Source organism: Heloderma suspectum, chromosome 1 (genome assembly GCF_057233095.1).
Source record: "Heloderma suspectum isolate Gila_16-S chromosome 1, 16-S_ref, whole genome shotgun sequence".
NCBI lineage: Eukaryota > Metazoa > Chordata > Lepidosauria > Squamata > Helodermatidae > Heloderma > Heloderma suspectum.
In genome coordinates this window covers 223,228,695-223,255,068 of record NC_139458.1, presented here as the reverse complement: position 1 = coordinate 223,255,068, position 26,374 = coordinate 223,228,695, and the positions used below count along the sequence as shown (strand labels likewise).

The 26,374-nt window shown below is 43.8% G+C and overlaps 1 protein-coding gene across 3 annotated transcripts; it reads right to left on the bottom strand.

Annotated features, from left to right (window-relative positions):
- Nucleotides 1-4,203: 4,203 nt before the first annotated feature.
- Nucleotides 4,204-19,174, bottom strand: ACKR3 (atypical chemokine receptor 3). Of its 3 annotated transcripts, XM_084820201.1 has the most exons (3): nt 18,515-18,623; nt 14,999-15,197; nt 4,204-6,006 (listed from the first exon to the last, which is right to left on the bottom strand). In XM_084820201.1, the coding sequence occupies exon 3, from the start codon at nt 5,978-5,980 to the stop codon at nt 4,886-4,888; it is 1,095 nt and encodes a 364-aa protein (XP_084676327.1). In that variant the 5' UTR covers nt 5,981-6,006; nt 14,999-15,197; nt 18,515-18,623; the 3' UTR covers nt 4,204-4,885. The 3 variants fall into 3 exon arrangements, with proteins under 3 accessions (XP_084676327.1, XP_084676337.1, XP_084676316.1); XM_084820211.1 differs by lacking the exons at nt 14,999-15,197; nt 18,515-18,623 and adding an exon at nt 18,949-19,174; XM_084820190.1 differs by lacking the exon at nt 14,999-15,197.
- Between the last annotated feature and the right edge of the window lie 7,200 nt (nt 19,175-26,374).

The window sequence follows — 26,374 nt, the reverse complement described above, 5'->3', positions numbered from 1 at the left end:
TAATCTGAACTCTCTGAATATCAAGCATCATGTTGTTTTTTGTATGTTCATGCACATAAATAGAAATAACGGTAGTACAGAGTGCATGGACCTTCAGTTACACATGAAATGGTATTGTGTCACTTGTGTTCACTATAAGTATGCACTACACACACACCTCTCTCTCTCTCTCTCTCTAACATGGTGCTTGGCATCACACATGAAAAACTGTGGTATGTACATGCCCAAAGCTAAATTTCCAGATTATATAAAGGTAGCAGATTGTTCACAATTGCAGTGATATCATAGAGATTTCTTGGTCCCTTAATATTTACGAATGAAACTAAATCCCTCATTCATTGCTGTTCGTTAAATCTGCTACTGCTGATCATTTCCTAAAAGGAAATATTGTCCCAATTTTTGCTATCTGGATATGGAGGAAATTCCAAGACTTGTAGTCACCAGATGGCACTCCTACACTGTATGTTGATTCACAGAAAAAATTACACTGGAGTAGAAACACTGAAATCAATGGGACTGTACTATAAGCAGCCCTTGAGGTAGGCTTAAAAACAGCTTTATAATTAATATTTGAATGTATGAGTGAGATCTTTGCAGTCAGTAAAATATTCTCTTCCCTATGTTAATCCCTGATCACAGTTTGTGGAGTAGAAGATTTTGGACACTCCTGAGGGAATCAAATAGGAGAATATAAGAAAACTCCAAGGCTGGATCAGACCCAAGCCCAGCATCCTGTTTCCCACACTGGCCAAACAGATGCCCCTGGAAACCCCACAAGCAGGACCTGAGGGCAATGGCCCTCCCCCACTATATGCCAGGGGCTAGTATACAGAGCCACACTTCCTCTGGTCCTGGACATAATATACAGCAAACATGACTAGTATCCAGTGATGGCCTTATCCTCCATAAACCAGTCTAACCCCCTTCTCAAAGTCATCCAAATTGCTGTCCATCACTACATCTTATGGTAGTAAATTCCAAAGTTTAACTATGCACTGTATGAAAAAATCCTTTTATCTGTCCTGATTCTCCCACCATGCAGGTTTGCTGGATGACTCCAGGTTGTAGTATTATGAGAGGAGAAAAACCTCTCCCTGTCCACTTTCTACACACCATGCATTATTTTGTAAACCTCTATCATGTACCCTTCCCCCTTTACTTGCGGCATTATGATATTGGCAGTTTTGTTTTCAGTCCCTTTCCTAATGATCCCCAACATGGAATTTGCTTTTTTTCACAGATGCTGCAGCCTGGGTCAACACTTTCATCGAGCAAACCACCACAGTCCTAAGATCCCTTTCCTATTCAGACACCACCAGCTCACATCCCATCAGTATATATGTGAAGATATTTCTTTCTGCCCCAATGTGCATCACTTTACACTTGCTTACTTGACACCACATTTGCCATTTTGATACCTATTCCCCCAGTTTGGAGAGTTCCTTTTGGAACTCTTTGCAATCCCTTTTTTGTTTTTACTATCCTGAATAATTTGTTGGTCAGCAAACTTGACCAGCTGACTTCACACCCCTAACTCAGATAATTGATGAACAAGTTAAAAAGCACTGGTCCCAATACCAGTGGGTATTGGGATACCCCCCAATACCCAATACCTGAAGGGACCACACTGTTTACATATCCCAGTTGCAAGAACTGTCTTACACTCTGCTTCCTGTTCTTTAACCAGTTACTGATCCATAAGAAGACCTTTACTCTCATCTCCCTGGAAAAGACCCTGATGCTGGGAAAGATTGAAGGCAAAAGGAGAAGGGGACAGCAGAGGATGAGATGGCTAGATAGCATCACTGATGAATATGAATTTGAGCACACTCCGGGAAAGAGCGGAGGACAGGAAGGCCTGGCATGCTATGGTCCATGGGGTCACGAAGAGTCGGACATGACTTAATGACTGAACAACAACAACATGACTGCAAAGTTTGCTGAGGAGCCTTTGGTGAGGGACTTCAAAAACTTTTTGAAAGTCCAAGTGCATGATGTCTACTGGGTCACCTCTATCCACATTCTTGTTGGCACACTCTAAATATTCTTCAATGATAGAGAGACAGGACTTACCTTAGTAGAAGCCATATTGATTCTTCTTCAGCAAGACTTGTCCTCCTATATGCTTGATAATGTTATACTTAATAATGATTTCCATCAGTTTTCCTGGAACAGATGTTAAGTGGTCTGTAATTTCCTGGATCTCCTCTAGATTTTTTAAAAATTAAGACACAATCCTATGCATGTTTAGACCGAAATAATTCCTACAATTCCCAGCATTCCCCAGACAGCCATGCTAGCTGAAGAATGCTGGGAGTTGTAGGACTTTTTTTCTGTCTAAACATGCAGAGGATTGTGCCCTTAGTGTTATATTGGCCACTTCCCAGTCCTTTGGTGTGGAATCCAATGTTAGGGAGTACTTCAGTCAAGTAATTGCTGCAAGTAGCACTTGCTGGTGTAAAAGGGGACAAACACTCCTAACTGGAGAGTGGATTTGGGAGAGGATAGAAGAAATATAGGTGTTTTACATTCTTATTGGTCTTGCCCATATGGGTGGCAGAGCGTGCCAGCCTCCCCTGCTCTGTACACATTTTCATTCACACAGCTGTGCCTATGCTTCTTTGTGCATAGCCACCTCAATTACATGGAGAGGTTCAGACACACATAGCCATGCCGCAGTGATCCCCTCCACACACACCCATGGTTCTAAAAGAAACATTATGGTGTCTCAATAACGTCCTCGATGTTAACCCTGTAGTAAACCAAAACATGTCTGAAGCAGGCAGGTTTCACTGAATTAGACTCGCATGGTTAAAGCCACAGAGGGATGCACGTGGGGGGGGGGCGGCGCGGCAGCACAGTTGTCTTCTCCATTCCAGTGGTTCAGTTCCCCACTTGAAAGCATCCAAAGTGGAACAGGGTTAGGGCTCCAAGGTCAGCAGAAAGCCAGCAAGGGGGGGGGGGCGCATAGGCAGACAAGCAGTGGAGTGAGAGGCAGGGCAGTGGTCAGGCTCCAGTGGCAGAGTGTGAGAAAGGTCTGAGATGAGGGGGTCAATATAGCAGGATCATCTCACTGGCAGACAAATTGTGCAGAATGAGCAGCAGGCCTCCTATAAAGTGGCAGAGGCTTTATAGAACCAGGTTGGTGCCCTTCCCTGGGTCATCTGACTGGGTCCGTTGGTGAGGCTTATAATGGTGACAAGCTCAGCAGATTTGATGGGCACAGGATGTAAGATGCTGCAATGCCGTTACTAGTAGCATCGGATTGTGACCTTTGCTGCCTTAAAACGTTCCTGGTCTAGTAATATGTGTACAAAACTTCGTGTGCATCTTGACTAGATGCATACCCACTGATTGAGAGGTCTTAGAGACCTCTCAACATCTTCCCTAGCCAGTGTAAACTCTTTTCAGAGCTGAGCTTTAAATGTTAGCAAATTAAATTTTTCCAGATGCATAGCATTGCTGAGCTAAAAATACTGTCCAAGTGCTCCACCCTGTCCAAAAAAACAAAACAAATAACATCATTCCAAAAACTCCTAGTCAAATGAATCCAAATCTGGTCTCATGGCAACCCACAGCTGACATTGCCATTAGCAAACTAGTAACGTTCAAGTTGTTCGCTGTTCATGTTCAAGAACGCAACAAGAGGAAGGCCATATTGCATAACCTGGGGTAATTCCAGGCAGGGGCCTCCTAGTGGTATCAATCCAAAGGCATTGTGCAGACATTTCATCTTTCCCTCCTGAATGGATATTCTGTGGTAAGAAAAAAGATGGCAGACGCCCTGGGAAAACATGGAGGGCTAACAAGTGGAAGATGACATCTTCTGGATGTCTCACCCACCCACCCAAGAAAACTCCGTGAATAAGGTAGGGCAATTGCTGATAAGAAGTTCATTAGGAAGAACCCTAACATCATCAAAATCCAGTATTTTGTTTCCAACACTGGCTAGCCTGGGAAACTCACAAGAATGACAGGAAGGCCTTCCTCTGTGCTTAGGCTCCTAGCATCTGGTATTCAGCAGCATATGCCACTTTCCCTCTCTGAAAAGAATATCTATTTAGGGTGCAATCCTATGCATGTTTAGACAGAAAAAAGTTGTAAGGTAGGCATGGGATTGCACCCTTAGTATTCTTTAGCAGAAAAAAAAAGTACAAACCATAGAGACTTTTAAAAAATAGCATACCACTCCTGCTTTGTTTTCAAAGATATTTATTTAAAAAAATAATTTACAAATAAGGAGATGGGACACTGAATGAAGTAAGTGTGTCAGAGTTGTGAAACATTCCTGAACAGAATATTGGCACTGACGTGTTATATCGAGCATTACTTAAAAAAAGGAAACCTTTATTACAACTATATTGCCACCAAATTTTAGCCAAGGCAAACTCAGAAGTACATGTCATTTTCATTTAACAAGTTTTATATGTTCTACTCTTACAATACCAAATGGAATGGAAATCTAATATTAAAACTACAGCATTCTATACATAAACAATGCACTTCAAATACATGGTTAAATATATTTAATTTTCCATACAGTTGCAAAGGCAAGGAAAATAGAGTTCTAGTTTCTTTAAATACACACTGTAAAATGTATACAGTGAAGTCAAGGTCGCTAGGGGAAGGGGCTATCTGCAGGATATAATAAAATATGCAACATCTTATTTTACAAGGTCACTGTCTTTACTGCACATTTTGTCCACTAGCGTGTGAACTCGCTGACACTGGATAAAACATAAGAAAACATTTAAAATGCAGCATTTTGGTAGTGAATGTTTTGCTCCAAACATTTATAATTAGTTTTCCAGTTGTTTTATATTAGGTCAAATGTATTGTCCAGTTAAAGAGAGAACACGAAAGAAAGTCTTTTGTGAATCTGTGATCATTTAGCATTTTGCTCCAAAGCAGAGTATTCCATTTCTGAAACCCTGGAAGTATCAATCAGTTTAGTAAGGCCAGTTTTAGCTGAATACTTAAAGATAAATGCCTTCATGAGTTCATACTTGTAGTTTCGGTTGATGAAGCTATAGAGTATGGGGTTGATGCAGCAATGAACCAGAGAGAAACACTGCGTGACATTAAGGGCTGCATAAAGGAAATTCTCCATTTGACAGCTGAAAGGTATGAAATGGAAGGCCAAGAAGAAATCAAGCAAGACAGTGACATGGTAGGGCAACCAGCAGACAAGAAACACAATTACATAGGAGAAAATTATTTTCCCGTTGTTCTTCCTTTCTTGGTCATTAGAGGCAGATATGGCTCTTGCTAGAAGACAATAGAAAATAGCAATGACAGGAAAGGGAATGATAAAACCTAGAACAACAGAGCTCAGCTCCATGCCAGCCAGCCACTCCTTCGTATTCTCCTCTGGATAGACAGGGCGGCAGTAGGTGTCATTGTTGGAGGAGATGGTCTTAAGGTAATAGGTATCAGGAAGAGACACAAAGAAAGCAAAAAGCCACACAAAGACGCAAATGCAACGGCGGATTCTCTTCTTTTTAACACTGCTGGAGGTTGTGAAGTAGGCAACAGAGAGATACCGATCCACACTCATGCATGCCAGGAAGAAGATGCTCCCATACAAATTGATGGAAAACACAAGGTGAGTAATCTTGCATGTGATTTCTCCCATGTGCCACTGGCTATGCTGAACCAGGGAGACAACCCAGACTGGAAGAGTGATGATCACACATAGGTCAGCAATGGCTAGGTTGAAGATATAGAGATGAGTTTCATAGCCAGTTGTTTTGGCTTGAAAGTTCATCCAGACAACCACAGAATTGGCCACAAGGCCTATCATAAATATAAAGATATAAAAAATGGAGAGCACGTAGAGCAAGGCACTTCTGTTGAGCAGACTTGGACATGATATGGAGTCCACAGTGATGCAGTCTCCATTGCTGCAAGTCAAGTTGGTTTCAGTGAGGTTCTCCACTTCCACAAGATCAAATATGGGAGGCAAATCAATGGTACTCATGGCTGCTGATTTGGGATGAAAGGAATCTAAAAAAAAAAGCAAGAAGACCAAGGATGAACATTGCAGTTAAAGGATCAACTATTCACAACTGCCTTTGTTCTGAATAACCTTGCAAACTCCAAGAACACTTTGTATGCTACATGCTGTGGATAGGTGGCATTTCACACAATGTCCTTCTAAAATAATTCAACTTTTAACAAATTACAATTCTGAATGAAGACAACACCGCAGTCATAAAATTAATCTGGTATATAATGGAGAGACAAAACTGGCCTTTTGTTCACATCTTTAAAAGTTACACATTTGTAAGACATCTTGTCTTAGTTCCTAGCTGTAGTTCCTAGCTGTGAAATAATAATAAAAAAATCCTTACCAAAAAGCCAAATAATTGTTGGGTGACCCTTCTGTAGATTAAATGATAATCAAGGGCATCCATTCCTCTTGCTCAGCACTTTTCAAAATTACAATTCTAGGCTAAAGGGTTACCCTGCAATCTCCTTAAACTCAGGCTCCCCACTAAACTAAATCCTTCAAAGTGCCCCAGGAAATTGCTGGCAAACATTGTCACCCCCTTGGGTCAAGAAATGCCAATATAAATTGTTGGTGGATAGGGCCATCCATTTCTGATGTTCAAGGCCTTTTAAATTTTAGCAAGATTTCTGATAAATGTGCATAAAATTGGGATTTTATGATCTGTTTGCTGGGAACTCAGCTGAACAAACTGAACCGTTTATTCAGTTAAGGCCCCAGTGATTTCTTCCTGAATAAATTTGGAGTAAGCAGTTCAAAGATTATGTAAATTTAAGTGGCCATTTTGGATGCCGTTAAGAGCGGCAGAGTTGGTGACAATTGGTTTTGTTGGCACAAATGGAACGGCTCAGCTATATGCTTGTTTCAAGGAAGGGATTAACTTTAACAACGTTCCTTTCTAAAAGGTGTTTGGGCTTAAATATGACAATTGATAAATGCTGTCAAATTGGAGAAAGGATAAGAATGCCAGGTTGGGTCCAAGTGCCGATTCATAAAACCCAGTCTCTGTGGCAACCAGTACAGAGAGTGATGCAGTTGCTTCAGGCAGCAGATCCTGGGGGCAAAGTGTTGGAGGAGACAGCTGCATGTGCCAAGTGGGCTGCCTGCTGCCTTCGGGTGTGGTGAAGGATACCATCCCATCCCCAGTGTTGAACTAAGGTTCAAGTGCTAGTCCAGTCGGCTTCTGTATGTGGAAAGGGGGGCATCTGCCTCAGGGAGCAAAATGTCTTGGGTCTGTCTTGACTATATGCCCATAGGAAAAGCTCATAGGTGGGATAAGGGAATGATTACTATTTCTCACTGTTTATTCTTGGCCATCCCTTTAAACAGGGAAATTCCATTTCTAGAGATCATGACTAAAAACCATTCATGATGAATGTATCTTTTCATGATGAATGTATCTAATCCTTTATCTAATTAACTACACATGGTGAATTTATCTAATCCTTTAAAAGAACTATTCGTGTGCCAGTGACAATCACAATGTGCTGTAGCAATTACTTCTTTGGGAAGTATACTACGCATACTACGTACACTACGCATCATGTGCAGAAATATTTCCTTCTGCTTCTCCCAAACCTACTGGCAATCAATTTCACTGGATGACCGCATTGTAGTGTTTTGAGAGAGAACTGACCAATTTTTTTAGAGTTGATCCTCCTTTCCATCCCATTTATGATTTATACATCTTCATACTGATTGATTTTCTTTTATTTGTATCCTGCCTTTCCTCCTTCACGGAACTCCATGCGGTTCCTAGGTGCTCTCCCACACAGGCATTGACCAGACCTAGGCTTGCTTAGTTTCCACAAGGTGACCATATGATGCTCCCTCAAACTACACCTTGGGAAATTAAGTCCTACATCTGTCTTCATAAGAAAGATGGACTCCCCCAGCACGTGCGCATGCACACACACACTGCACCACGTTTATTTTAACTGTCTTTCTTTGTACTGACTACTAACTGAGATGCAGGCACAAGAACTGCATATGGTATTCTAAATGTGGGTATCCCATACATTTTCATAATGCCATTATACTGGCTTGTTCTTTCTGCTAGCAACATGCTTGTCACTAGGACAGAGGAAGGACCTGTATATTCAAGGAACATCTTGTGATCCCTCATGGGATCATCAGTGAAGGCCAGGTCACCCAGTGCCAGGGCAGGGGCCAGATATATCCCACTGCAACAGTGTCAGGCAGAAATTCCACAGGTGAAGTGTTTCCCAGAACAGAGATTCAATTACAGTTTTTCATATAGTTAGAAGGGGAAACGCAGCAAGCTTACCATGATGGCTGAAGGTATATGAGAAAATGAGGAACAGTACTGGGAAATACCATAGAGCACAAAATAAAGACTTCCAATTGAGACTTCTCCAAAATGCTTGGCATTTCTTTCAGCTTTTTAAGCTTTTAAAATTAAACTGATTCTCGTTGCCAAAAATATATAGGAATTGAAAGATCAGAAGCAGCAGTTATTACAGCAATCAGCCAGGAGGAGAAATATCCCAAAGCCTTCAGAAATAGTTCTTTTCTGAGTTAACAATGGCTTTATCTTTGAGTAAAACAACTTCCAGCAGGTTGTCTTATTCCCTTGTAATCATTTATACTGGTTCAGAGGAGTTCTGAAAATTTAAACTCACACCATTGAAACCAGAATCCAGCCCTTCTGCTTCATTCATCTCTGATCTCATTTTGTGACCAGTCACTGTGCTATCACATGGTAGCAGCAGACCCACCTAAACCTAAAGGAATGTGCTGAATGACTCTCATTCAGGGTAGTGACATGATGCACTCTGGATGTTACTACGGCTAAAACCTCATAACCCCTGAGAAAAGCACTAAGGCATTATAAAAATGCTGTGACTCCATATCAAATCTTACTATAATCCAGGTACCCAACTGCATCTCCTGTAGATGGCAGCATTTCCAAATCTGCAGAGAAAGCTGTGGCCGGGCTGTGGCTGGAATCTGGACTGTGGAACAATGGACCAGCAGAATGATTATCTTCTTCTGGCACAATCTGAAGATATTTTGAGCCAAGTTGTTAATATCAACCTTCTCCACTGAATCTCTGCCTTTAAGCTCCTTGCACGCATTTTTTTTATCGGTGAGGTTCCTCATTGACAGCTTTTTCACCAAACAAGTTGGTCTTTGTACTCGGGAAAGTTTAAAATGCATTTGGGGGAGAATCAGGGTGGATGAGTGAGTGACAGGAAAACATTTGGAAATAAGTGTGAAGTTCTATATGCAAACATGCCCTTCCACGTATTTCTGGATTGTGGTCCTTCAAGTTCTTCAAAAGAACAGTGGTCACTTTTAGATCAGAAGGCAGAAGCCCTTAATGTTGCTGGGACAGTAATGTTGCTTGGCAATCACAGAGCAAACGGAGCTCATAGGATTGATGTGAAAGGATAGCACTTATTTTTCCTTTAATATACACACATCCCATCATCTTTATGAGTTTGATTTTTTGTTTTCAATTCTAACATTTGCCTTTTCAAGGCATACAAACCTCTTCTTGGACTGTTGCCAGGCCCATGTTTTACAGAAAGTGTTTATTAAACTAATAACCACTCCCTTCACTGCTTGTTGCTGCCTTTCGGGCAGTGTTAATTTGATTTAGTAAACCCTTACATTCCCAAGCCTAGAAAGTACTTATCTGGCAGCCTATATTTATGAATATTTATGAATTCCCTCTCACCCATTAAACGTCACAGTGGAAACTCCAACAAGATTGCTTCTCCCAAGCAGAGCAATGCAAATCCACTATACGCGATAGACTATTCTGCTTTATACCATCACTGAGGACTGCAACCATTATGACAGTGCTTTGGGAATGCACACTCTGGAGAGCTAACCAGTGGGTCTTCTGAGCAAATTTTAAAAAACAGAATGCAGACAAGTCAGAGGTGGATATTTTGGAGGATATTTAGGTTCCAGGATCCATTCAAAGTGCTGATTTTGGACCTCTAAAATTCTAAATATCTGAAGGTGCCCATGTGCGCAGGAGCTCCCCAGGATGTCCTATTTAAGGTGACCCCTCTTGCCACCTGGTGAAAGAGTACCCCTACTAGGACCTTTGTACCAATAGCACTCTGCCCTACTAGATAATTCCCCTTTGTCTTTCAGGAAACCTGTTTTTAAAAATCTGTTCAGGAAAGCTCTTGGCTGCTGAGCTAAAGTTGGTTTTATTAATATACTGGTTGAATCTTCCCATGAATTAATACTGTTTACATTTTTTATGTACTGCCATTTAAAAAGTGTTAGTATACTTTAAAATTATTGTTATAACCTATCAGATTAGCCAGTGGGTATTAAATTTTGAAATCAATCATTCAACCCAAGCTAGGTGCTTTACTAATTCTGGGGAGTGATACCAGGTCTAAAAACCAAAACCATCCCTTTTGTTTTGGGAGCTGATGGCAATTGCAGATAATTGCTGGGTTCTCTCCCAACACTCTCTTCCCCCTCCTCCACAAACAACTGAAGTACTGGCGGGAGGAGAGGGAGGGAACAGACAGAGAGTTCGGTATAGATTTGTTGCTTTTAGCTTATTTTTATGCATTATTTATGGTGTTTTAAATATGTGATAAGCATCCTGATAGGATGTTTAAAGGGCAAGGTATACATAATGCATACATAGATAAATAACTAAATAAATACTCATTGTGGTCCTACTACTGTTCTTCCTAAAGGCAAAACCAGACATGAGAGCAGCTAGTCTGTGTGTTTATACCCAGATCTGCCACAATTAGGTAGGGTTACATGGGTGAAGAGTGCAGAACCCTCCCCACATGTGGCTGACTTCCCAGCATCCTTCCTGATGTCACTTCCCCCTCACCTGGGAACACTGGGGGAATGCTGGAAAGGACAGCTTTGGGACTTCTTCAGAGCAGGAGGGGTGACCTCATCTCTAAGAGCGCTAGGATCATTAACACCCCCTCCTTGCTCTGGCAAGTGAACAAGGTGATAATGAGACTTTCAGGTTTTGTTTGTGACAGATTTGCCTAGAGGAAGTCAGATAATGAGGAAAATAATCAAGTAGAAGCTGGATTTCTTTGATGGAGTTCCTACTTCACTGCCAGCAGTTTAAATGCTTAACAACTTTTTTGCAAGATTTTTGCATTTCTAATTAAATGCTAATAGTCACATTTCAGCTGGCTGAAGATCTTTTGTTAAAGCTCAATGTGTTTTACAAGTCAAACCCATGCAATACTGGGTCCAAGGAGGGTTTACCTCCAGGCAACTCTGCACAGGATGGCAGCCATGCCTCATAAGCTTGAGAGCTGAAATTAATGGTCGCTTGGTTGTTTTGTTGTAGATGTCTGTGTTTTATGATTATGCTTTTAACCACAGTGTTAACTGCTTTCAGTCTAAATAACAGAAAAGCAGGATGTAAATATTGGTACCACCGGGGCATGACTATGCCTTCCCCTTGGGGACACAGCTCTTCCGCAGGCTGCTATGATGAGTTCCTGTACTTCAGAACTTACCACTACACCACTGAATGGGACTGAGCCCTGGAAGTCAGGAGAAAATGCTTGAGGCCACAGGGAGGAAAGCCGTAGGTGAGGGGGCGGTGCTACGCTCTTTCCGCCTGTGCTCCTTTTGCTGCCATTAAAAAACAACAACAAGAAGTACCTGCACCCACACCTGTTCTATGTGACTGGAACAGATCTGTTTGGGTATCGATTGACCCCAACACAATCCAAGTTATCTTCATTTACCCTGGCCTTTGGCAAGAGGCAGGCATCCAGACACAGCATCAAGGCTCAGGACCCTGGACAGATGCCACAGAGATCCAACATGATCTGCAATAATCCAGTTCCCTTTGATATGAGATAACTCCATAGGGATTTTTTTTTCTTGCCATCCTTCCCCTAGAATATATTTTAAGCTCTTCCCTTCTTTTTGACAAATGCTGTTTTCCAAGGTGTTAAACTGTATATGCGTGTGTGTGTGTGCGCGCGTGTGCGAGAGAGAGAGAGAGAGAGAGAGAGAGAGAGAGAGAGAGAGAATAGATTCTCTGAAGGAAGAAACATGGTTTGCATTGGCCGCTTTTAGTAATACGCCACTAAGCACACTGCTGGGAAAATCAGGAATTCAAACACAATCTGCCCAAGATTTGCAGAGTTTTAAAAATACTAATATTTTTGTTTGTTTGTTATTAGTAACAAATCAGGGGCTATCAGGGTGTCAATGTCCTCTTTCCTCAAAGGCCAAATTTACTTTTGGTATAATACCCCAGTTTTGGTGAAGTCCAACTGTGGAAGTCTCAAACACAAACACAAACAATACAATTTAAAATACTCAGTTATTGCCAATTCCTTAATGCCTTTTGCTGCCACCACCTTGGACATCTAAAGCCATTTCTATGCTTTCTGTAGGAACTAGTGTTGGCACTAAACGAATGCTGAGCCATATGAACAAAACAGTCATATTAGCAGAAAAGATATGCAGATCACAACCACAATGGCCAGGTGGCTTGAAACAAAAACAAATCAGGTTTCTAGTCCTCGCTGTTGTGATGAAAGGCTTTAAAAGAGAAAGTGATATCCTGCTTACCCCACCCCACCCCTCCAAGTTGCTCAGGGTAGAGTACATATGGCTCCCATGTAGCCTCCCATTCAGGCACTGACCAGACTCAAACCTGCTTAGCTTCAGCAAGGTTGCTGCATCAGGTATCTTCAAGACTATAGCTATGGGGCTTCAATGCTCTCAGTGTGACTTCCAGTGGCCACCTCTTTCTCCCATCCTGGGTACCCCAACTCCATATACTAAGTTTGCATTTCTGCCTTCCAGTAATTTATCTAACGTTTTTATAAGGGAAAATGCAGGCAACTTTGAAACTGGGATACAGTATTCAAATTATGTAGATTAACTTAAATAAATTTGCTAATTTCCTTATTGTGTTCATCAAATGGAGAGGGGAATTCATCCCACAAATTGGAGTTGTTTTATCTAAATGTTCCTTACCTTCCACTTTCACCCATAAAAGCAGTAAATAGAATAGAACATTGCATTTGCTTACAGAATTAAGTTAGCACTAACAATCCAACATTTGGGTATGAGGGAGAGTGGGAACAGATGTGTCAGTTACATTCAAAACTAGAAAATGTAATTTCAATGGGTTGCATGCAGTGTTAATCCTAGAGTAGACCCATTGAAATGAATTAGCCATGTTCCATTCATTTCAGTGGGTCTACTCTAAGTAGCATTAGCATTGGATGCAACCCAATGTATACTTGTTTATATGCAGGATGCAGATGTTTTTTCTTTGATTTGTTTTAATCAATTTAGCGTGGCTGACAGCCCTGGCTTGTCACCACAACAGAAACAAGAGAATGAAAAGGAATCACCTGACTTAGTCAAGCACATTAAAGTTAACTTGGTTTAATGTTGTGGAATCAACAGCTCATTATACTTTAACTGTCCTGCTAAAAGCATCACATTCTTACTGACCTGAGGAGAACTTCAGCGTGATCACTTTAGCGTGACTATTACGCAAATGTATTCAACCAAGAACTCAGCCTGGTCAATGGTGGTGCTAGATCAACACTCAGTGAAATCAACAATCAAGTGAGTTACTATTCCCTGGCAAAACACATGCCTCTCCTCCCTCCAATGGGATAGAATAACAGCCCATGAAAGACCAGGGTTTAAGCCGATTGTGGGCTTTGTGGCCCCCTGCCAGTGCTCACCCCAGAATAGCAAGGGGGTGTAGTCCAGTGTGCCAGCTAAACCAAACATAATGCAATCTTGGCTATTCGTTAATGAATGACTCTGGGGCTCTTGCTGCATGCCAGTCAGAGCTCTCCCAGGATAGGCTCATGAACTTTCACGGCCCAGCCAGCTCTTATTCTGCAACTACCTGCAAATACACCAAAGAGACTATTTAGACACTTGCATGCCAGCGATGTGGAGCCACAGCCAGAAAAGTGATACGCTCACATCACCATGGGGATTAGCTGTTGATATGTAAGATCAGGGACAGCCATATCCAGAGACTGTTGCATTAAAAGGCCAGTCTGGCTATTGTCTGGGATTGCTCAAGTAACCAGAGCTGAGAGTTTCCCACCCAGATGACTTGGGGCAAGGGGGTATCAATTCTTTAGCCAGGGAGACTGGAGCTAGTTTGCCCTTTGTGTGCCCAAGCTCTCTTTTTAGACAGAAGGGCGGTGGGAATTTCAGGCTGGGTAACTGGCGTAAGATCATATTTAAAGGAACAAGCGTGCTGGATGACAAAGAAATCAGGCTGCTGAAACAGTCATATCAGGAACCACGGAGGAAGATTTTTCCCATCTGTCTAGTTATTCATTCATCCCCTTCATACATCAAAACAAGCCCTTCCAGACGCAGGGGGCATTATTATATTTCCCATTTTACTGTTTTGTAATTCCCCTCACTTGCCTTTAGCCAATGAAGAATTCAATGCCATGTGAGGTTTGCTATTCCAACCAAATCATATAGTGAAATAACCCAACTTGTCCAACATTACATGAGATAATGTAAATAAGCAAAACACAATGGAACTGAAACACTCATCTTTTACTCCATATTTTCAAACATATCTTAAATATGCCCTTTGGGGAAAAACCTGTGCATTTTAAGATAAGAAATAAATTTAATTCTGCAAACTTCAAGCCACTGTACATTATGAATAATGAGATGGTAGAGTTCTTGACTGTATCACTTTAGACTGCAGGAGAGGAATCCTATTTTGAATGTTTTCTATGTAAACAATTTCCTGTGTATAGTAAACTCACACATCAAAGACAGGGCTATGCAGATCTTTCTGTCTGAAGTACTATTTTACTATATTAAGTATTTTTAGAGTGGGGGAGCACTTAAAAATGCAGAAATAAATCTGCACTCTGAAATGTTACGGTCCAGAATCCTACCACCTCAGTCAACTGCTTCATCCTGTATTCTGAGTAGAATAGCTATTATTGTGGGGCGGGGGCGTTCACACGAGCACACACACACCTATGTCACCTGGCCCACATCAACTTTTCTTAGGGAAGGTGCTTGTCAAATGCCTGGCACAGTTTTTCTTTCCAGAGGGTGCCTGTTGCAGGAAAAACAACCAAGGGTCTTGTGGCACCTTAAAAGCTGGCACATTTAGTCTGGCAGAAGTGCTCATGGATCACAGCTCACTTTATCAGATGCAAGTTGTTGCCATGTTCTGAATATTAAAACAAAGGTAGAATTTCATATTTTATTGGCATAACTTCTGCTGGTATAAGAATATGCAAACTTTCAAATTATACAGAACCTTTTTAATTGATGAAAGGGAAAATAACATACAAAGAGAGAGCAGGATACAATTAAAAAGTTAGTCACTTTGAGATATTCGCTTATTTTTCAATGATAAAATCCTGCCAAATATTAAGCATTTTAAGTGCCTCTAACTTTAATGGCCAACTATTACATATGTTCTTAAACATACACACACACACACACACACACACACACATGTACAGAGAGAGCTTCAGCTATGGGGTGGTATAGAAATATAATAGATGAAATGCAGTTAAATCAGCAAGACTTAAATGCATTCAATTTTGGTTGGATTGTGCCTCAAATGTTTAGCATTTGAAACATATGCAATATTTTGACCAGCAGGCGTACAGATACAACAGCCAAGCTCTCTGTTCAATCCAGTTGAATTACTTTTTTATATTAAAGAATATCTTCAGAATGACTTTATCTTTTCCTTGTCTACATTTGTTAACAGCAAAGCCATGGCAATATTATAGGGATGTAATATTGAGATGATTAAGTGATGACATGATTAAGACACCTGACAACAGCTCCAAATATTGCTGGACAGCCCTTTCCATTCCTTCCAGCCGTAAGTGGCGGTTCTGATTGATTGGCTGGGGGGGGGAATCAAAGGCAGCTGGATGTAATGCCCACCATATCATTCCTTTCTGCACTCACAGTCTGTGGAACTGAGCACTAGCCCAATGCACTAATGAGCCAGCTAGAACAAGACTTCTGGTAAAAGATGTGTAGAAAAAATATTCAGGCCATCCTTTATCAGATTTTAATGTGCTGATTTGGGATTTTAATGTGCTGTGTGCAAACATAAGCAGTTTATCTGAATAATATGATACAAATGTTGCTCAGTATATGCAAGCACGTGCACACACACACACACAGTCTTAGCCAAGAACCCTGAACCTGCTATTCCCTTTAGCTATTCTTGCTCAGGCTCACAAAATTGTCCTGATAATGGCTTCCAGACTTTGGCTCTGTGACCGAGAACAGACATATCAAAAGGGGCTGTGCACAACTTAATACCGTTTCACAGTTCTAAAAAAACAGACAGACAATATTAGAATATATCATAGACAATGTTGCTGGCTATTAATAAATGGCATTAGGTAGATTAAAATAATGGCACTTTTCCTTTCTTTATGATGTGACATAGTCTCAATGATTGGTTTGCCCTTGGTTTTAAACTCTATATTGTCTTGTACCAGGAAAAAGATTCTTTATGGAAAGTATCATTATGAGATACTGTGCTTCTTCTCCCTGTTAAACGATGCAATACTATCTTTCTAGTGCCTGATCTATTTAGTCAAATTTCTAAAGAAAATCGTGTTTAACATTTCACTCTTGTAGCTCATTTAGCAAACAAACAGAAGCGTTTGCAATATGAAAGGTGAGAAAGTCCCTTTCTTTTCCCATAGAAAGGCTGTTCCTGGAACCATCTGGCAATAAATCAGCCCTTCTGCTAGTGGCAAATGCAGCAGAAAGAAACGCAGCCCTTCGCGGCCTTCTCATTGCACAACTGTTGGTCACTTTTTTTTGTACCAAGTCAGAGACTCAGTGGCAACAAAATGAAGGAACAAAAAGTTGCCATAGCCAGTCTTGAAACTTTGTACAATGAAACTTCTCAGGAATGTCCCTAAATACTTTCAAAGAATCATAAAACTTTTAATAAGCCACTCTGACTTTTAAAATAACCCTCATTATTCTGCTTTTAGCAACTAAACAGAAAAACTTTACAACTCCTTGTTACTCCTACAAGCTACAGGGCAGCTGTTTATTACCCGTCCACCCCTGACGTGACTGAACGCTTGTCAGCTCTGCAAGACTGCCTGACCCCAGCAAATGACAATGGCAATACCATGTCTTCTTTCTCTGTGGATGCTTTTAGCTCCACATAACAGGGATACTGCAAGGCATGCAAAAGAGCGAGTGAACAAGATTTTTCAGTTTTCAGAGTATGGTTGGATGAAACTTCTGCAGTGCATGTTTAATCTGAGATAAATCCCACATTGTTCCACAGGATGTATTCTCTAGTGAGTGGTTTAGGATTGCAGTCCTGATGTGGTTTCTTGTGATGTGACCAAACTGTTCACTACTGACACAGATTTCCTGTGTTAACAAATAGCTCATAATTGCCTCAACTGGCATAGAGGTTTAAAAGCAATAATCAGCTGCTGACTATGGCTTTGGTCCACACTGGCTGTTTCTGCTGGGATCCCTTGATGCTGAATGGCTGTGCAATGCCATCCCAAGCAAGTTTACTCAAAAGCCACAGTATGTTCAATGTGACGTACTCCCTAATATCACAAGTGCTCACCATTGGAGCTATGTAGCCTGATCCCATGCATGCTTACTTAGAAGCAAGCCCCACATCAATGTGCACAGTCTTGGCACCTTATGCACCCTTGCCTAGGAGAAAGCCCCACTGAAAACACTTCTCAGAAACCAGGTTTAGATTCTAGCTGCCCAACAAATTCCGATCCACATACAAGTGTTGTGACTTATTTGGAGATCAGGCTGTATAGCTGGCAGCCCTAAAGAAGAAACTTTTCAAAATAAATAAATGAATGAATGACTGAATATGCCTATAACCCACTTCTAGAGCTTTGTGGCTGAATGAACATCAGCATGTTGTAAAGGAAGAAGCGGCAAATAAATGAATAGAGTCCTGTGACGAGAATGACTCTTAAATAAGCTGGCATATTTTCTTAACTAGTTGTGCGAAAGGAACCACGAAGTCGTCCCCTGTGCCATGCTGGTTTCCTCCCGCAGCTGGAACACAAGTTTCTGCTGTCAAGAGGCTTATTAGACTGCCTGCAAAATCACAGGTTGCCTACCGGGGCCGAGGGCGTCCCTCTCTGCAAGGGGGGATTTCTTTTCCCCAACAAAGAAATTCCGAGGCTGGGCTCGGAAAAGGGACCATGTCCAAAGCAGAACAAAGAAACTTAGGGAGCCCAGGAAACTAGCCCGGGAAAGGCCACCTCTCCCCTCCAGAGAAAACACTGCCGGTATTTTCTGCCTCCTCCCTTCGGGGTTCGTTGTGCGGATTCTTCTGAGCCACGCAACCCCGGCGCTTGCATGAAGCGCCCGCGTCTCGCAGCGGGTGTCCGTCTGCTCCGCTCTGCGGAGCCGGCTCGCGGGCTTCGCCCCGGCTTCGCCCCCGGGTCCGCACGCTGCGCGCCTCTCCCTCGAGACCCGGGACTTGCCGGGCAATTTCCTTACCTCGCGCTCGCCCGAGCCTGCCTGCCTGCCTGCCCGCCTGGCTCGCTCGCCCCCCCTTGCGCGCAGGGAGACGCTCCTCTCGCAGGGCAGCTCGCGGGAGACTGACGGCTCCTTCCCGCTGCCTGGCCGGCTATATATACACGCTGCGGAAAGGCGCCTCTAGATGGCAGCTCGGCCGAGCCGCGGCCCCTGCCCGGAGACTCGCTGGGCGGGAGAAGAGGGCAGGAACAGAGCCGAGCGAGGCTGTTTGCCTGCCTCTTTCACGCCGTGCGGTCACAGCCCTCCCTTTCGCGGAGGGCGGGCGCAACTGCCGGGCGTGTGCGCACGGGCCGAGGTCACCTGCATCCTGCCCGCGCGAGGCGAGAGACGCGCCGAGGACGGCCGCCTGCCCCCGCGGCGCCGCAGCGCTAGCTCGTCGCGGGCGTCCCGCTCACCTCGAGCGCCTCCGCCCGCACAAGGAGGTTCCCTGCGAACGAGCTGCAGCCCCGGGCGCGGGACGCCGCCGCCGCCGCCCTGCGCCGCCTCGGCGCTCCCCGTGCGGCCTGTGAACGAGGACTTGTCAAGGGGCCTCGCGCTTGCATCCTGGACCTGACCACCCTCGGAAGGCGGGCGCCTCCGAAGTCGCAGGGGCGCCCTTGCGCTCGCGGGACTGCTGGAGTTCCGACTAGGGAAACGTGTGGCTCTCCGTCCTGGTCAAAGGGGGGCGGGAGGGAGTGGGCCGGGGCCGGGGCGGGGGCGCTCAGAGTGCCCCGCTCCCTCCAGTTCTGTTTTTATCACTCCGGAGGAATGAATTTAGGGTAAAATTCTCGGCTCGCTTACTAAGGAGGAAGGCCCATTTCACTCAGCAGGCCTTATTTCTGAATAACGAAAGAAAAGAAATATACTTTCCTAGGACTAAGTCCCATTAAATTATATGTGGCCAACTTCGTTAAGCCTGGTTAGAGAGTGGCTACTAAGTTCACATCCGAATACTATATTCCCAAGAATAAATAAATAAATGCGGTTATCTCGCATCTCACAATGTTCAAAGCACTTCACACCTCAGTAAGGCTTACCCTTGACTGCTAGGTCAAGGTCAGTATTGTTGTTCCCACATTATTATTGCTTCTATTACTGTGTTTATATCCCACCTTTTTTCTTCTTGTGAGGAACCCAAGGTGGCTTGCATGGTCCTCTTTGTTTTATTCTCACAACAGCCCTGTGAGGTAGGTCAGGCTGAGAGTCACTGAGTGGCCCAAAGTCACCCAGGGAGCTTCATGGCCAAGTGGGGACTAGAACCCGGTCCTAGTCCAACACTCTCCCCGGTCCTAGTCCAACACTCAAACCACTGCACCACACTGACTCCTGTGAGATGGAGGGCTGAGAAGAGAGAGCAGCATGCTAAAGGTAGGTTTGCGGTAGCAGTGAGATTTTAGCAGCTCAGTATCTCAGGGTTAAACTAGACATGATAGCAAAAGATCTGTGAGCAGGTCCCCTATGTTTTCTCACAAGATCATGGCAGCCAGGGGAGGAGGGGCAAAATCATGGGACCATGGTGTTAGGGGAGGGGGCAACCCTTTCCACTATGCCATTTTCTTGATTTAAATTCTCCCTGCACATGCAGACACATTTGAAATTTGCCACATGGAGGGAAACTTATGAGTGCTGTATGAAGTGGCTCTAGGGGGAGGTTAAACAAAACTGCATGGGCGAAAGAGTTATTCCCCCCCCCCCTTCACTACCATGGCACTGATCCATGGCTACTTTGATGTTCTGAAACAAAATCAATACAGGAAATGAAATCACAGATCTTCCACCTCCTTCCAACATCAAAGAAATTTGTTCAGAACTATTTCATTAGCCATACAAATAGATAAACTGACCAATGGGAGCAGCAACAAAGACCTTTTCTACACGAGGCTGTTAAACAGTTGTTAATCCGCTGTATCTACTTTTGTTGCAGAATTGAGATTCAAGCACTACATGAAGTGTTTCCTTTCCTGCTTTTCCATTACATAGCCTCTAGGTGACGATGTGGTATAGTGAAATAGCGCAGATACAAAAGGGGAAATCATGCTTTCTTTAGCTTTCACAATATTAAATGCCACATTTTCCCTGCTCTAAAAAAAAAACCTCACCAAAAGCACTGGTTAGGCACAGAAGTAAAACTGGAAGGTCATGACTTGTCTAAAGAACCCATAAACAACTGTGAGTAGGGAATGATGAGTGCCTGATAAATACCTCATGTAGAAAAACCCCAAACCAGTGGCCGGGCCATTGCTCCCACACTTTTTTTGAAGCCAGCCCCCAGCTGGGTCGCAGTCTGCTGGGGGAGGAAGAGGGAGCAGAGGGAGAACAGGCTGCAGCCTCTTGGCTGCTGGCCAGACAAAAGGAGAGAGAGGGGGAGGGAGCCTGAGGGAGAACTGCAGCCTCCTCTTGCCCCCCCACCTCAGCTCTTGGCTTCTCCGCCCATCCCTGCTCCGTACCTGCACACCCAGCGCTGCCCTTGTCTCCTGCAACACCGGCCACCCATTCAGGGCTGCTGCTGCTGGCCATGGCAGCAGGGGGGGGGGGCGCTGCCACCATTATTTACTTATGGGGCAGGGCAGGTGGCTGGTTTGTGCCAGTGTTTAGGATTTATCACACAATCCTATGCATGTTTACTCAGAAGTCAGTCCCACTATGCTCAATGGCCAATTGGGCTTTCTCCCAGGTAAGTGTGCATAGGACTGCAGCCTTAGCTGCCTTCCCAAGATCTCTGTACATTTAATTCGAAATAAAGACCCATTGGATTGCGCTGTTAATTCTTGAACATTAATTTCTACAGTAGGCAGAATTGCCAAATGCAACCTGCTCTGTCAGCTACACTTTTGGTACAAAAGTGGCATGGATCTGGGCAAACAAACTGTGGTGGAGGGGAGGGAAACAGAAAAAAGTCAGTTGTGGGGAGAAGAGAAAGAAGGTCCGGGGGGGGGGGTTCAATCCAGCTGGGTGTGTGGACGTATCTGTTGCGGGCTGGGAGAGATATAATGAAGGAGCTTGGGGAAGGCGAATGGGTAATGTTGGGGTGCTCAGGAAGTGTGCAAGGGGGCTGTTTAAATGAGAAGGGATCTGTCCATGAGGGCTGAGTGGAGAGGGTGAAACTTCCATAGAGCATCATATTCTGAAAACCTAAAATGTTTGTGTGTGAGTGAGTGAAAAAGATTAACACCCCTGCATTTTTTCCCCGGACATCCAATTGAAATGCCACTGCCTTACTCTCAGCTGCACTGTTTTTGGATCCCAGTGAAGGCTGTGTATCTTACAAGGTTGTACCATCTTAGAAGGGGCATGGCGTGGCTGTGACTGTCACGAAGGGACCCTGCATGTCTGGATTTGCCGCTACACTACTGCCCAAAATGTTGCAGTATGGAGTTCAAGATACTCCATTCCATTCTCCCCCCCAGTTTTCTGTTTCTCCCCCAACTGCCAGTCACCATTCCATACTCGCTGAGTTCGGACAGGAGCATTTTGGAGGTATGACCCCCTTGGGGGGGGTGTTGTTGTTAAGAATTCTTGTTCCCCCAAGTCTGCTGATACCTCCCTCTTGTGTGTGTGACTGGTGCCATTTTACCTACATAAAGCCCAGCACTTGAAGAACTGAGATTACTGTTAATATAGCAGCAGCAGCAGCATCAAAAGCAGGAAGTCAGCCAGAGAAGTATTAGAGGATAAAGCTGCAAAGGACACAGGGAAATTGCACAGGTACTTAATTCTTTGCATCTGTTTTCACTAAAAACATACATACACTGTAATCTGAACCACTGTTGTCTGGCATTGCAGCTTAAAACCTATGCTAAATAGATGTGACAAAGGATAAAGCCTTAGCTGTGATCAGGATAAATTGATAGCAAGCATGGTAAAAGCTGCAATGGTTAAACATATAGAAGAGCAAGAGCTGTGGTTGAAGAGTCAGGATGGCTTGTGTAAACGGAAGTCTTGCCTCACCAGCCTCTCAGAAGCATGATAACAGACATAAGGGTGATCCAGGAGGTACTATCTACTTTAATATTAATTTTAAAACCAAACCAAACCAGAAGGCAGTTGGCAAGCATAAATCTATGCCAGTCTAAAACAGCATGAAGCAGCAGTCACTTCAGGCAGCAGATTCCAGGGGCACCAGTTTTCTGCCTCTAAACTCTCTCTCCCCTCTCCCTACAAATAAACAAACAAACAAAATTATCTCCAGTCCAGAATAGGGGCGGCTCTCATTTTGACAGTTCAGTTTGGGCATGGAAATGACTCAAGCCATCACTAGAATAAAATGGACATCTTTTCACAGTGGAGGAAAGTAAATAGGAGGAGTCCCCAAGGATCTGTATTACATCTGGTATTATTTTAATGTATTTAACACCATGAATTGTCAAAGATCACTATCAGAGGCATTCAGCAGATCATATAACGGAGCAATTGGGAGGGGGGGACAGAAATAAGATAACATATATAACTTAAATCAAAAATCAAAACACACAGAAGTGAAAGAGATTAAACAGGATATGATTCTGTATACAGAACTACTCAGACATCCAAATTTTCTCTAAAACAGATGGTCAGCATGGTTAGGAACAGAAATGGACTGTATATATTTTCTCATGATCTTTGGAGCAGTTAATGCAAAAGTACAGATTATATGCGACATGCTTATCCTGACCAAGGAGGAGGTAAAAAATCTTTGTACATGCAGGCATACTCATAAAACCAATATAAACACCTCAAATAAAAGCTTTCTCTAGGGCATCATATTTTGTAGCTAATGCAGTTTTATTTCAGAAGTCCCTCACCTACAAACAAAAAGGTCTTTATTTACCGCTGATTGGTATATCTGCCATTGAGGGAGACTGTCAGCATAGTTTGAAAACAGCTGTGTAGGCTAGGGGTGCTGCAAGAATGTGAGTAGGGGTGTTCGCATAAGGTGTCCTTATAATGTAGAGATTTGCCAAGCTGCATGCTGTGCATGCGCAGGTTCTGCTTTGCATAATCAATCTCCAGTCAGCCTGATCGTAGGTTGTTTCATTACATGTGAACTAATTGTAGGATAACTTTGGGTTGTTTAACCCACGAACAACCCAAAGTGTCCGAGTTTGCATGTCACACAACAACAATAGTGTAGTGGCAAATCCAGAAGTGCAGGGTCCCTTCGTGACAGTCACAGCCATGTCCCCTCACAGCCACGCCCCCTTCTAAGATTGCACAACCTTGTAAGACATACAGCCTTCAACTGGGATCCAAAAACAGTGCAGCTGGGAGTAAGGCAATGGCATTTCAACTGGATGTCTGAGAAAAAAATGCAGGGGTGTTAATCTTATTCACCAGCTCATTGACTCAAACACAAAACATTTTAGGTTTTCAAAATATGATACTCTATGGAAGTTTCACCCTCTCAACTCAGCCCTCATGGACAGATCCCTTCTCATTTAAACAGCCCCCTTGCACACTTCCTGAGCACCCCAACGTTACCCATTCGCCTTCCCCAAGCTCCTTTGTTATATCTCTCCCAGCCCGCAACAGATACGTCCACACACCCAGCTGGATTGAACCATACACACCCTGACCTTCTTTCTCTTCTCCCCGCAACTGACTTTTTTCTGTTTCCCTCCCCTCCACCACGGTTTGTTTGCCCAGATCCATGCCCCTTTTGTACCAAAAGTGTAGCTGACAGAGCAGGTTGCATTTGGCAATTCTGCCTACTGTAGAAATTAATGTTCAAGAATTAACAGTGCAATCCAATGGGTCTTTATTTCGAATTAAATGTACAGAGACCTTGGGAAGGCAGCTAAGGCTGCAGTCCTATGCACACTTACCTGGGAGAAAGCCCAATTGGCCATTGAGCATAGTGGGACTGACTTCTGAGTAAACATGCATAGGATTGTGTGATAAATCCTAAACACTGGCACAAACTAGCCACCTGCTCTGCCCCTGTGGCCAGCAGCAGCAGCCCTGAATGGGTGGCCGGTGTTGCAGCCTTGCAGGAGACGCGGGCAGCTCCGGGCATGCAGGGACGGAGCAGGGACAGGCGGAGAAGCCAAGAGCTGAGGAGGAGAAGGGGGGAGTGAGAGGAGGTTGTAGAGCTCCCTCAGGCTCCCTCTCTCACCCGCTCACTCGCTCGCTCCCTTTCTCTGGCTGGCTCTGCGTAGTAGATGAGAGGCAGCCAAGAGGCAGGTGCCCGCACTCCCTCTGCTCTCTCCTCCTTCCCTAGCAGACTGCAACCCGGCTGGGGGCTGGCTTCAAAAAAAGTGCCAGAGCAAAGCCTTGGCATGACCCATCACCACTACACCGCTGCACAACAACCTATGATCAGGTCGACTGGAAGTTGATTATGCAAAGTGGAATTGGCTCACGCACAGAACTCAACCCAGTAAATCGTACATTAATTAACCTATTATTTCCCACCATTACTTGCCGACTGGGTCCCTGACTTGATTTTTGTGAGCAGAACCAGAGCAGGTAGCACAGCCTACCTCAGATGGGCAGCCTACCCTTACTCTGCTTGTACTGCACAGGGCTGGCCCTACCATTAGGCAGAGTGATGCGGTCACCTCAAGCAACCGATTCTGGGTGTCATGAAAGGACAGCAAATTGTTAGTTACGGAGGGAGCAATCCTATGGCCGCTAGACAGCCATACAGCTGTATCATACAGCAGCCTCCTCCCTCGCTCCGTGCTCCTGCGGCTAGACAACCACAATCGGCTATCTAGCCAAAAATGCAGGGCAGGAGAAGCCTGGAGGAAACGATCCCCTCCATGCTTCTCCTGCCCTGCATTGGATAGGCTTGTGCCCTTAATTTATTATTACTGTACTTTTACTGCCAAGGAGGGGGAGAGGTGCATAGAAGATTTTGCTGCCTCAGATGCCAAAATAACTTCAACAGCCTTGCAGTGTGGGCTTCATAAAACAAAACAAAACACTCTGGAGACCCCTGGCCAGGGACAGTGGAGATTGTGTTTCTGTAGCATCTTCTTCTGTATGCCTGCATTCCTTGGGTGAAGTAAAATTTCCATCAGCCCCAGCACAAATGTCACGACATTGTCTTCCTTGACTGGCGGCGGGGGTGGGGGGATTGGTAGAGGGGAAATTGAGTTCCTTCAAGCATTCCTTTGAACATCACAATGAATTTTCCATGGATCACAGATCTCTTGCCATTATATCTAGTTTAGCCTGAAATACTGAGCTGACTCGTCTTCAGCCACAGGACATTCTGTTTTATCTAGCATTGCAGTCCTTATGTATGTTACGTTAACCTCAGAGAGAAGGTTGAAATTGGGCAATTCAAACCTTATTTTAGAAAATGTCAAGAAGAATATGTATACAGTCCATTTGAAATGAGAAAATGTATTAGAAAGCCATTTTCTATGCTAGCATTCAATGTAAGGAGAACTATGGGGAGGTACTTCTTCGAATATGCGGAGATGGTCTATCTATAGCTTCACCTCTCTCCTTATTTTGGTTATTATCTTTTTATCCTGCCCTGTGTGGAGAAGGGCAGGTTCCCCAAGCCCTATTTGATCCTCACAACATACCTTTAAGTTGGCTAGGCTGAGAGATACTCAGAGAGATTGAAAGGTTAGGCAGTGAGCCTCATCGCCATGCATTTGAACCCAGGTCATCCCAGGCCTATTTCTACTGCAACACAAATGTCCTTCTCTAGCATCAATGCCTGTGTTCCCAATACTAATGATGCATATTCATTTTGGAAGATGGGAAACTGAAACTAGTAAATTAGTATTTTACAGGCCCATAAAAAATGCCATTACATATACACTGTTATCATGACAACAACCACACACAACCATAATTGCTGTTTGTGGTCAGGTCAGGAGGGAACTGCAACTACTACTGTGACCA